This window comes from Erpetoichthys calabaricus, chromosome 15 (assembly GCF_900747795.2).
Source record: "Erpetoichthys calabaricus chromosome 15, fErpCal1.3, whole genome shotgun sequence".
NCBI classification, from domain to species: Eukaryota; Metazoa; Chordata; class Cladistia; order Polypteriformes; family Polypteridae; genus Erpetoichthys; species Erpetoichthys calabaricus.
In genome coordinates this window covers 82,917,752-82,931,228 of record NC_041408.2, presented here as the reverse complement: position 1 = coordinate 82,931,228, position 13,477 = coordinate 82,917,752, and the positions used below count along the sequence as shown (strand labels likewise).

The 13,477-nt window shown below is 44.1% G+C and overlaps 1 protein-coding gene across 1 annotated transcript in view; it reads right to left on the bottom strand.

Moving 5' to 3' along the window:
* Positions 1-13,153, bottom strand: part of LOC114665647 (alpha-actinin-2) — a 143,847-nt gene extending 130,694 nt beyond the window's left edge. The window contains exon 1 of the mRNA XM_028820256.2: positions 12,818-13,153. Within this exon, the coding sequence (XP_028676089.2) occupies positions 12,818-12,946 (129 nt within the window). The 5' untranslated portion in view covers positions 12,947-13,153. The remainder of the gene's footprint in view (positions 1-12,817) is intronic.
* Positions 13,154-13,477: the final 324 nt, after the last annotated feature.

The window sequence follows — 13,477 nt, the reverse complement described above, 5'->3', positions numbered from 1 at the left end:
GGCACAAGGCAGGAACAAATTCCTGGGCAGGGCGCCAGCCCACCGCAGGACACACACCCACACACACTAGGGACAATTTAGGACCACCAATGCACCTAACCTGCATGTCTCTGGACTGTGGGAGGAAACCCACGCAGACACGGGGAGAACATGCAAACTCCACGCAGGGAGGACCCGGGAAGCGAACCCAGGTCTCCTAACTGCGAGGCAGCAGCGCTACCACTGCGCCACCGTGCTGCCCAAATCTCAATAAATAAAGTACATTATATTCATTGCAAGCAAAGTTGTGTTTATGAGAATATTTCTGGGGAATGGGGTCCATAGCTCTCATCGGATTCTTAAAGGGGTCCGTGACTCAAAAAAGGTTAAGAATAACTTGTCTATATAAACACAGGGAACTCCAGTCTCTTATTACATTTGGCCTGAAGAAGGGGCTTGAGTTGCCTCGAAAGCCTGCATATTGTAATCTTTTTAGTTAGCCAATAAAAGGGGTCATTTTGCTTGACTTTCAATTAAAAGGCTGCAATGAAAAAGCGTATCGCACTTTGAGTACCTAGTCAGAATTTTCAACTGGAATGCTTCCACAAGTCATACTTCCTACTCGGAAACTCCAAGTTTGTCTGACTTCAGATTGTGACGTCAATCCAAAATGGCGATGTACACCCCAAACTTCAGTGAAAGCTGTAGTGTTACACTGTTTATTACCACTTATGTCTATTAATATCTGATTAAATCAGTCATACACACAGTACTGTCCAACTTCTATCTTTGGACATGTTGTTACAGGGTCTGGATGCACAAAACACCGCAAAATGTTGTTTGTTTATTCCAAAAAAGCAAGCACAACAAAAGATTTCCTGGACGTGTCTGTATTGGTTTTACTGGAATGTGGTTAACTCGGGTGTGACGTCATTCCCAGCTCCGACATCCGAATTCCAAGGTAAACAGAAAGCAGCCTCACTTCCAGGATGTATCATCCTCTTCTGTTTTAAAAGGGCAACATCTTGAATATTATGTGTGCCACCTACAGACCAGGAGTCTTCCTTCTCTCTTTACCTTGCAGTTAATAGTAGGGTGTTGTACTGTGTTAGCCATTACGGATGTAGTGAGAAGTCAAGTAAAATGACCCCTTTTATTGGCTAACTAAAAAGATTACAATATGCAGGCTTTCGAGGCAACTCCAAACTCTCTCTTGCCTAAAGAAGGGGTCTGAGATGCCTCAAAAGCCTGCATATTGTAATCTTTTAAGTTAGCCAATAAAAGGGGTCATTTTACTTGACTTCTCTCTTGCAGTTAGATAAACTACTTAGGGTACTCACCACCCCTGCGGTTCTCACTGCTTTGCTTAAATGGCTTTCTGCGCACCTTATTGTGTCATAGATTTGATTTTAAATGAATAATTTGCAATTTTTGTCAATCAGTCTACACGTAACAGCCCATAATGACAAAGTGAAAGCATGTTTTCAGAAAGGCTTGCAAATTTATTCAAAATCAAAAATGAAATCTCTCATTCATGTAAGTACAGTAATCCCTCCTCCATCGCGGGGGTTGCGTTCCAGAGCCACCCGCGAAATAAGAAAATCCGCGAAGTAGAAACCATATGTTTATATGGTTATTTTTATATTGTCATGCTTGGGTCACAGATTTGCGCAGAAACACAGGAGGTTGTAGAGAGACAGGAACGTTATTCAAACACTGCAAACAAACATTTGTCTCTTTTTCAAAAGTTTAAACTGTGCTCCATGACAAGACAGAGATGACAGTTCTGTCTCACAATTAAAAGAATGCAAACATATCTTCCTCTTCAAAGGAGTGCGCATCAGGAGCACAGGCTGTCAGAAACAGAGAGGAAAGCAAACAAATCAATAGGGCTGTTTGGCTTTTAAGTATGCGAAGCACCGCGGCACAAAGCTGTTGAAGGCGGCAGCTCACACCCCCTCCGTCAGGAGCAGGGAGAGAGAGAGAGAGAGAGAGAGAGAGAGAGAGAGAGAGAGAGAGAGAGAGAGAGAGAGAGAGAGAGTTTGTTTTTCAATCAAAAATCAATACGTGCCCTTTGAGCTTTTAAGTATGCGAAGCACTGTGCAGCATGTCGCTTCAGGAAGCAGCTGCACAGAAGATAGCAACGTGAAGATAATCTTTCAGCATTTTTAGACGAGCGTCCGTATCGTCTAGGTGTGCGAACAGCCCCCCTGCTCAATCCCCCTACGTCAGGATCAGAGAAAGTCAGTGCAAGAGAGAGAGAAAAGTACGTTGGGTAGCTTCTCAGCCATCTGCCAATAGCGTCCCTTGTATGAAATCAACTGGGCAAACCAACTGAGGAAGCATGTACCAGAAATTAAAAGACCCATTGTCCTCAGAAATCCGCGAACCAGCAAAAAATCCGCGATATATATTTAAATATGATTACATAAAAAATCCGCGATAGAGTGAAGCCGCAAAAGGCGAAGCGCGATATAGCAAGGGATCACTGTATTCAGACTCTTAATTCAGTACTTTGCAGAAGCAGCCCCTTTCACAGCAATCACAGCTTCAAGTCTTCTTGGGTAAGTCTCTACAAGCGCTGCACACCTGGATTTGGACGTGCAAACTGGAGCAGGTCTTCTTCAAGGACCCTCTCTGGATTTGGCTGTTTATGTACAGTACTTATGCGTGTTACTAGAAGGTCAAAAGAAGACTGTCAGCTCAGTCAAAAAGTGTCAAGTCAAGTCAAGTTGGGGAGCAGGCACTGGTACAGCACGTTGCTGCACCCACTACACGACTAAAGAACTCGGGATCCCGGTTTGCAACGCTCCAGGCAGACACGCGGTCCAGTCTCACTATCTGGAAATGACCCTCTATCTGCCACAGCCAGGTGTTACGTAGGCGACCCCTTGGCCTGGTCCAGCCACTTGGGTCATCAACAGTGAGGTTCCTACTAGCTGGATCACCCTCGGGTAATGGCACCACATGGCCGTAGTGCTGTAACTGATGCTCCCTCACAATGCAGGTAATTCGGGACACCATGAGCAACACAAAGTCAAACCAATGGTACCCAAGGATTTTCTGGAGAGACACAGTAGCAAAGTCTTCATCTCAGGTCACTGGATATCGTCCATGTCTCACAAACACGGATCACCAGGACTCTAAGGACTTGGACCTTTGTCCTTTTACAGAGATATCAGAAGAGCCACACACCCCTTTCCAGTGACCTCATGACCCCCCATGCTCTCCCAATCCGTCTACTGACTTCAGAGGAAGAGTCACCAGAGACATGAATGTCACTGCCTAGGTAAGTAAACCTCTCCATGAGGTCGTGGCTCTTTGGTTTTTATCCAGGACACTCGCAAGCCCAGACACTCAGACTCCTCGCTCAGTCTCTTGAGAGTCCCCATCAGAGCCTCCATTGTCTCAGTGAAGATCACAGCATCGTCAGCAAAGTCAAGATCAGTGAGTCTTTCTTCACTAACAGATGCCCCACAGCCACTGGACCCCACGACCTTGCCCAACACCCAGTCCATGCAAGCATTGAACAGAATAGGAGCAGAACACACCGCTGACGGACCCCAGAATCAACTGGGGAAAAACGCGGAGGTCCTGCCTCCACTCTGCACAGCACTCACAGTACCAAAAAAAAGTGTGCTGCGTGAAATTTACAAAATGTTCTGCTTCTTTAATGATGGCACTTGATGGACAAAACAAATGTAAAAGTGTTTCCCCAGCAATTACATTAAAGAAGAAAAGCCAAAGCAATTTACATTAATCTTTAATGAGTCAATAAGGTCTTATCAAATTGGTTTCAAGGACAGAATGTGACATTTTATTTGTGCCCAATCAGAAATAAATAACCCCACCATTCAGAACAGGAAAAGCACATTGCTGCTGGTAACAGTTCCTCCATTTATCACTAAGCACAGGATAAATGTGCTGGTTGTTTTGCATCTAAATAAATAATGTTTTTGCCCATTGTGGATGTTCACCATGAGCTGTAAGACTTGAGTTGAGTAAGTAAAATGGGAGATGAGAGGCAAAGTGTTAAGGGTTAAGTCTTATACTAAGGTCGCAACTGCTACTATAATACCAAAGCCTCCATTTACAGGTCCGAGGGAGAGTCAGAGGCAAAAAGGAATATCAAAACTAAACTAAAACCTAACAAAGGGCCTGCTTTGCATTGAATCAGCTATGCTGGAGATTCTGTTACAATGGTCTTATACAGTGTGGCACAGTGGTTAAGGTTAAGGACTTCTAATCCTGCTACTGAAATTGGGCTGTAAGTCGCAAGTAAAGGAGTCAGTAAAATAATAATAATAATAATATGGTCATTTCTATAACATCAAAGAAATGACAATCACGGTCACATGACACATCCACAACGTGTAGCGTAAACAACCAAAAAGTAGATAGATCTAAATTAAACTTTTCAGAACAAAACAAACTGAGAATTAAACCACAAAAACGGATACCAGATAACAAAAAAAAATCAAGTAATTTATTTTGGAAAACAAAGCATCCTACACCATCAGCTCAATCCTTTAAATACCGGGGCAACAATTCATTCATAGCTGTGATTTCAACAGAAAACTCAAATACAGTGTGAATTTCTTTCTCCCATTTCTGGTTTCTGAACTTCAGGGTTTTTTTTTTTACTTTAATTTCTGTTTAGTGATTCGGTTTTGGTGCAAAAGGTTTTATCTTCACAGTTTCGACTTGTTTCTGGTGTGGCGGACAGCCGGGTCCCATGCCCAGCAGGGACGCCCCTTCTGCATCTGTTCCGGGGGAGCAGCCACGGACAGCTCAATACCTCCCCCGGGGCGCTTGGTGGCAGCCTCCCTGGCCAAAACTGATTCCCCAACCTCCCGCACGGCTCCATGGGAGATGGAGTCCTCCACAGCTTCCAGCAGCCCGGCTGGATGAATCTGCAGCCCCACCCGGAAGTGCAATTAGGACCAGGTGGTTAAGCACCTGGAACGCTTCCGGGTGGGTTATAAAAAGGGCCAGCCACCACCACTCGAGAGCCAGAGTCGGGAGGAGGAGGACTAAGCCTGAGGAGGAGTGGTGGTAAAGGAAAGAAAGGCTGTTGCTGTGTTGGAATACAGTAATCCCTCGCTATATCGCGCTTCGCCTTTCGCGACTTCACTCCATCGCGGATTTTATATGTAAGCATATTTAAATATATATCGTGGATTTTTCGCTGCTTCGCGGGTTTCTGCGGACAATGGGTCTTTTAATTTCTGGTACATGCTTCCTTAGTTGGTTTGCCCAGTTGATTTCATACAAGGGACGCTATTAGCAGAAGGCTGAGAAGCTACCCAGCTTACTTTTCTCTCTCTCTTGCGCTGACTTTCTCTGATCCTGACGTAGGGGGATTGAGCAGGGGGGCTGTTCGCACACCTAGACGATACGGACGCTCGTCTAAAAATGCTGAAAGATTATCTTCACGTTGCTATCTTTTGTGCAGCTGCTTCCTGAAACGACATGCTGCAGGGTGCTTCACATACTTAAAAGCTCAAAGGGCACGTATTGATTTTTGACTGAAAAACAAACTCTGTCTCTCTCTCTTTATCTGCTCCTGACGGAGGGGGTGTGAGCTGCCGCCTTCAACAGCTTTGTGCCGCGGTGCTTCGCATACTTAAAAGCCAAACAGCCCTATTGATCTGTTTGCTTTTCTCTCTATCTATGTGACAGTCACTGCTCCTGACACGCACTCCTTTGAAGAGGAAGATATGTTTGCATTCTTTTAATTGTGAGACGGAACTGTCATCTCTGTCTTGTCATGGAGCACAGTTTAAACTTTTGAAAAAGAGACAAATGTTTGTTTGCAGTGTTTGAATAACGTTCCTGTCTCTCTACAACCTCCTGTGTTTCTGCGCAAATCTGTGACCCAAGCATGACAATATAAAAATAACCATATAAACATATGGTTTCTACTTCGCGGATTTTCACCTTTCGCGGGTGGCTCTGGAACGCAACCCCCGCGATGGAGGAGGGATTACTGTAGTGCTTGTGGACTGTGTATTGCCTGTGGGTCACGGGGAAGACGTACGCCCACGGGTGAAGAAAAATAAAGTCTGGTTGTATTTGGTACGTGCCTCTGTGTCTATCTGTGTCGGGTCGGGCGCCTATATAGCGCCTTTGTTACACTGGTTTTGACTATGTTTCACCTTGTAGTCCTCTTCTAGCCTTCGGGCAGAATATACACTGTGTATAATACAGTATAACGAAATACATCCAACTAAGAATGTGATCCACAGCTTTACATTGCTCTTTTCATTTTTTTTTTGTACATTCATTCAAAATTATTAGTGCATCCCTCTGACCAGATCATCCCAGGAAATCTTCCCTGACCCAACATTTGCTGCATTTGGACATCTGCTTCAACTTGGACTGCCCTTCCTAGTGATGAATTAAAAAAAAGGGGGACCCCTTTATTAATGAAAAGCAGGATGGTTACTTTTTTGTTATTATTTTGCTTGCTTATATTTATCAATATATTGCAATACACTTTTTTCTCTTTTTTGAGCTACTGTACCTGATTCCTTTATATTTTCTGTTTTAAAATACATCTCCCCTCTGTTTGCTTATTTTATTTTGTTTCTTGAGCATAGATGTTCTTTAAGATTGGGCCAGTGCTTTAAGTGAACCCGAACTACAAAGAGGACTATTTCATTTATGTTAGGTAGAATGCCCAGAGGGGACTGGGTGGTCTCGTGGCCTGGAACCCCTACAGATTTTATTTTTTTCTCCAGCCTTCTGGAGTTTTTTTTTGTTTTTTCTGTCCACCCTGGCCATTGGACCTTACTCCTTTTCTATGTTAACTAATGCTGTCTTATTTTAATTTCTTATTTTGTCTTTTATTTTTCTTCTCTTCATTATGTAAAGCACTTTGAGCTACTTTTTGTATGAAAATGTGCTATATAAATAAATGTTGTTGTTGTTGTTTAAATTCACTTAATATTCAATATTTCTATCATTCTATGTGATTTTATTTTGTAAAAATCATGACATGGATTGAGAAAGTGAATTGAATATGAATAATAATAACAGTTTATAAATAGGTTCAATAAATATTAAATTCATTAGAATGAAGAATGGACTGTGGCGGTGAAATCATTTTATTATTACAGATAGATAGATAGATGGGGTGAAAGGCACTATATGATAGACAGACAGACAGATAGATAGGGGTGAAAAGCATTATATGACAGACAGACAGATGGGAGCAAAAGGCACTATATAATAGATAGATAGATAGATAGATAGATAGATAGATAGATAGATAGATAGATAGATAGATAGATAGATAGATATGAAAGGCACTATATAATAGACAGACAGACAGATAGGAGTGAAAGGCACTATATAATAGACAGACAGACATACAGATAGGAGTGAAAGGTGCTATATAATAGATAATAGATAGATATGTAAGGCACTATATAATAGACAGACAGACATACAGATAGGAGTGAAAGGCACTATATAACAGACAGACATACAGATAAGAGTGAAAGGTGATATGGGGAGTCTGCAGGAAAACCTGGTGCTGCTAGTGGGGGCTCCTGTAGACCACTGAGTGCTGACCCAGAAGTCAGGAGCTCTCTGGTGCAGTAAAGGTTAATAAGCTGTTCGTTTATCCAAGGCATCTTGGATCTGCAACTGCTTACAGGTCATGTTTACTCCTGACACACAGCAGGTTCACACACAGTCAGGCAGAAGCAGGAAATGAAGCAGCAGATTTGAAGTTTAAAGTCCAGTGGCTCTGCTACTACATATTACTGCCAGGTCAGAATAAGACAGAGGGTTGTAGACAGGAATGGGTGGCACAAGATAGGGGATGGGATCAGCAAGGCAGGATTGGGGTGGGTGGGCAGTGTTTTATCTTATTATCTCACTGTCTTGCAATTTCATTCCTTCTGTTTCTTTCTGTATTTTACATATTTTTAGTAAAAAATTGTTCACAATAAAAAATCTCAGATTAACTCAAATGTGAATCCTTAATCTTGTATTTGTGTGTTTGTTGGTACTTCATGGTAGCACACTTTTGTGAGATGCTGTCTTACCCCAAGATCCCAAGGCTCAATTCCCAGCCCAGTCTCTGAATATGTGTATTTTATTCCAGGCATTTCTATTTCCTCCAATAATTAAAAAATGTACGTGTTAAGTTGTTTGTCATCTCTAAATTTGGTAGATTTGTGCCAGTGTGCCTTTTGATGGGCAAGTCACCTGTCACTCATCATAATTTCACAGAAGATGGAATCTTCACTCAATCACCCTATCAAGGTATACATTTTTCTGTAAATATACACACATACTGTACAGTACAGTGCTTCCAGAAAGTATTCAGAGCCCTTCACCCTTTTTTCACATTTTGTTTTGATGCAGCCTTACACTAAAATTATTTCAATTCATTTTTTTCTCTCATCGAGCAACACTCAATACCTGAGAAAGACAAAAACGAAAAACCGGGTTTTCGGAATTTTTGCAAATTTTTTAAAAAGAAATTGAATTATCAGATAATCACAAGCATTTAGGTTACTTTGCCTTGACACATAAAATCTGGAAAAGTTGCATCCCATTCTATTGATCGTCACTGAGATATGTTTCCACATCTTATTTCAATTTCAATTGATGAGACATGATTAGAAAAGGCACATATCTGCCTACAGAAGGCCGAAGTCAAGTCAAGTCCAAGTTGGGGAGCATACACTGGTCCAGCGCATTGCTGCACCCACCACACGAAGAAACAACTCGAGATCCCGGTTGGCAACCCCCCAGGCAGACACACTGTCCATTCCCACCATTTGGAAATGACCCTCTATCTGCCGCAACCAGGTGTTACGTGGGTGACCCCTTGGCCTGGTCCAGCCACTCAGGTCCCCAACAATGAGGATCTTACGAGCCGGATCACCCTCGGGGAAATGCACCACATGGCCGTAGTGCCATAACTGACGCTCCCTCACAATGCAGGTAATGTGCCTCATTCGGGACTCCATGAGCAACACAAAGTCAAACCAACGGTACCCAAGGATTTTCCAGAGAGACACAGTACCAAAGGAGTCCAGTCTTCGTCTCAGGTCACTGGATAGCATCCATGTGTCGCAACCATATAGCAAGACAGGAAGCACCAGGACTCTAAAGACTTGGACCTTTGTCCCTTTGCAGAGATATTGGGGGCGCCACACACCCCTTTCCAGCGACCTCATGACCTCCCCATGCTCTCCCAATCCATCTACTGACTTCATAGGAAGAGTCACCAGAGACTTGAATGTCACTGCCGAGGTAAGTAAACCTCTCAACGAGGTCGACATTCTCTCTGCAGATATACATGCTGATGGTTGTGCCCAAGAAGTCATTACAGGCCTGGCTCTTTGGTTTTTATTCAGACCCCTCAATCCGTTTCTCAAGTGCCCCGATTAGAGCCTCCATTGACTCCACGAAGATCACAGCATCGTCAGAAAAGTCAAGATCAGTGAGTCTTTCTTCACCAACAGATGCCCCACAGCTGCTGGACCCCACGACCTTGCCCAACACCCAGTCGATACAAATCATTGAACAGAGTAGGAGCAGAACACACCGCTGACGAACCCCAGAATCAACTGGGAAAAACACAGAGGTTCTGCCTCCACTCTGCACAGCACTGCCAGTACCAGTGTACAGGCCGGCCATGACATCCAGCAACCTCAAGGGGATCCCGCAAACCCTCAGGATGTCCCACAGGGCAACTCGATCAACTGAGTTGAATACTTTATGAAAATCGACAAAGGCTGCAAAGAAACTCTGCTGATATTCGCATTTGCGCTCCATAAGAACCCTCAGTGCCAGGATGCGGTTGATGGTAGACTTCTTAGGCGTAAAACCAGACTGCTCCGGTCGCTGGTAGGTATACAAGTGATCACAGATCCTATTGAGGATGACTCTAGCAAGGACCTTACCCAGCACCGTTTTCCAGTCAGTTGGGATGATGCCAGTCTCCCAAATGGAAGCAAAGATTGCTTGCAATGCCAGGAGGAAAGCCTTACCACCAGCCTGGAGAAGTTCACCCTGGATACCACAGATCCCTGCAGCCTTTCCTCCCCTCAACTGCTTCACCACCTGTGCAATCTCAGTGAGACTGGGTGGGTCACCCAAACCTAATTGCAGGATCAGCCTCAAGAACCATGGACCTCGAGATATCCAACGCCCTAGCGGGAGGATCATCTTTGAAAAACTGCACAAAGTAGCCAGCCCAGTGGGTCACAACTGCAGTGTCATCCGTAATGGCCGCTGTATCAGCCTCCCTTGACTGCGACTCTCCAAGGAACAAAAGGTCCACAGTTTAGCAAAAACTCTTCAATAATTTTTATCTGCAGCGCTTATAGACAATTGTGTTGAGGCACAGATCTGTGGGAGACTGCAGCACTGAAGGTTCTGAAGAGCAACATGGACTCCATAATGCTTTAATGGAAAAAGTGTAGAGCGGCCATAACTCTTGCTACAGCTGGCTGCCCGACTAAACTGAGCAATCGGGGATTAGGTGATCAAGAACCCAATGGTCAATCTGGCTGAGTTCCAGAGAACCTGTGTGGAGATGAAAGAAACTTCCAGAAGGACAGTCACCACTGCAGCATTCCACTAATCTGGGCTTTATGCCAATATGGCCAGACGACACATGAAAGCCTGCATGGTGCACTTTTAGGACTCTCAGACTGTGAGAAGAAAGACTCTCTGGTCAAATGAAACAAAGATTAGCATCACGTCTGGAGGACGCCAGGTACAGCTCATCACCTGTGCAATGGAGAAGCATGGTGATGGAAGAATCATGATGTAGGGGACGGGGAGAATAGACAGTGGTGGCAGAAAGCTGAACGGAGCAAAGGAAAGTGATATCTTCAATGAAAGTCTGCTCCAGAGTCAGGGCCATCTTAACGTATGGGCACAATGGGCACTGGCCGGGAGCCCCAGAAGCATAGGGGCCCACAATGGTTCTGATGCCTATGTATGCTTCTGATTTGCTGTCAAAACAGGGGCCCCAGTGCACTACTTTGCCCGGGGGCCTATGATGCTATTAAGAAAGCCCTGTCCAGAGTGATCTGAAGCTGAGACTGGGCATCCAACAGGAAACCAAAGGCAACACAGGAGTGACTTAGGGACAACTGTGTGGAATATCCTTGGGCAGCCCAGACTTCAACCCAATCAAACATCTCTGAAGAGACCTGAAAATAGCCTGAGAGAGCATGAGAGGATCTGCAGAAAAGAATGGCAGAAAATCCCCCAATCCAGATGTTTGTTGTGGCAGTCCCAAGAAGACCCCACGCTGGAATTGCCGTCAAAGGGGCTTTAACAAAATCCTGTGTAAAGGATCTTATGTGATATTCCAGTTTTTTTGTTTTTTTTTATTACATTTGCAAAAGATTCAAATTGTCATTCTTAAGTACGGACGGCACGGTGGCGCAGTGGGTAGCGCTGCTGCCTTGCAGTTGGGAGACCTTGGTACCCGGGTTCGCTTCCCGCGTCCTCCCTGCGTGGAGTTTGCATGTTCTCCCCGTGTCTGCGTGGGTTTCCTCCGGGCGCTCCGGTTTCCTCCCATAGTCCAAAGACATGGTGGATTGGCGATTCTAAATTGGCCCTAGTGTGTGCTTTGTGTGTGTGGGTGTGTTTGTGTGTGTCCTGCGGTGGGTTGGCACCCTGCCCAGGACTGGTTCCTGCCTTGTGCCCTGTGTTGGCTGGGATTGGCTCCAGCAGACCCCCGTGACCCTGTGTTCGGATTCAGCGGGTTGGAAAATGGATGGATTCTTAAGTACTGAGTGTTCATTAACGTGGGACAAAAAAAGAATTGAATTGATTTTAGCACAGGCCTGCAGCCTAACAAAATGTGTAAAAAGTGAAGAGGTCTGAATACTTGCTGAAGGCACTGTATATATAAATAATATATATTACAACAGTGCCTTCTTATTCCGCTAATGCCACAACTATTTCCATTAATTCTATGTCTCCTCTCATCCCCATTCACATGCGGCATTGTCCCTTTTGGATAGCTGCATGTTTCTTTGTTTACACAATGGAATTCTTCACCAAGGACAGCGGATTAGCCGTCTATAATAACCTTTACGTCTGTGGTTAAATTTAGGTGTAGGGTGTCCATTCTAGGCTTATGCACGTCATCGTCTATTACCAGCATCTGTTGACAGCTCTCATACCTCACATATCATCAGAATTACAGCAGTCTGCAGAGGCCCCATTGTTAGCTGCTGCCAATGCATCTTTTTTATGCAATGATAACTCCAGTCCGAAAAAGTACAAGTCTGGAAAACCTTTTGGCTAGCTATTAAATCTTAGGGGCAACTTACTCACTTAGAAAGAGGATTACTGCATTAAGAGGATTTCAGATGCTGCACATTTACCTAGTTAACTAGATCATGATGGTGATCATAATGATTTTTAGCCTTATTTTTGACAATTAGGATAATTGAGATGAGTTTCAGGTTGCATGCCTTTTGAGCTCCTGCTTTTAGCCTTGGGCTTCAGTCAGCTGTGTTTTTAGTTGACACTCCTTTATGAAACTTGCATGATGATATTCATTAGTATCCATTTTTATTATTCATTCATTTTTTACTATTCACTAAAAGTTAAGGATTATAAAATGATTATAAGTAAATAATTATAGTGGAGCCCTGCACATTATATATTGATACCATAAGAACAAGAAATTATGAATTCCGAATCCAAAAAATAATAAAGGAGCTTGCAGCGTCGGGGTAAAGTGCACTAATGGTGGATTTCCTATAACTTGGGGTAGCAGTTAATAGGCATCAGTGCAGAGAATCTGAGAACCTGGGAACCCCCGATTCGCGCTCATTCTTACCTTTCTTTGCTGCTTCTCCCAAGCGGGGTCCAAAAGCAGGTCTCGGTCCCACTCCTCCTCCTGCACCATATACTCATACTGGTCGTACTCCTGGTCATTATAGATCACGGAGGTCTCTATGTGGGTCATTGCGTTTCCGAGTTTTCTTTTAATCGGATGTAACGATGACTAACGATGCAGGTAACCAACGCTGTCGACGTCTTTCAATGCAGCTGCTTAGTTCTTTTCAGATGTTGCACTCGTGCGGTGGGTATGACCTGAGCTATAGCGCCGTGCTGTCGGCCGCTCTCTCCTCTCTGCAGTCTGGATTATCGGAGTGAACTCGGCGCGAGTGGCGCACAAATCAATTAATAGTCGGTGTGACGTGACAGGCAGTCGCACATTGGCGTAGCCAGCCAAGTACTCACACACACACACACACACACACACACACACGCCTGTCAAGCTGAATTTTACTCCACAGCGCTCTCATACTGCACATTTATTTGTTCAGTACTTCAAATTTATTTTTAAAATTTGAAAGAACCAGAATTTCCCAGCTGTTAAAATAAAGAAAGCATTGTGCTTGAGCATTAAGTAACTGCGTCCTTAAAATTTTGTACATTTAACAGAATACAGTGGGCACGGTTGCGCAGGGGTTACCCCCGAGTTCTTTTGTGT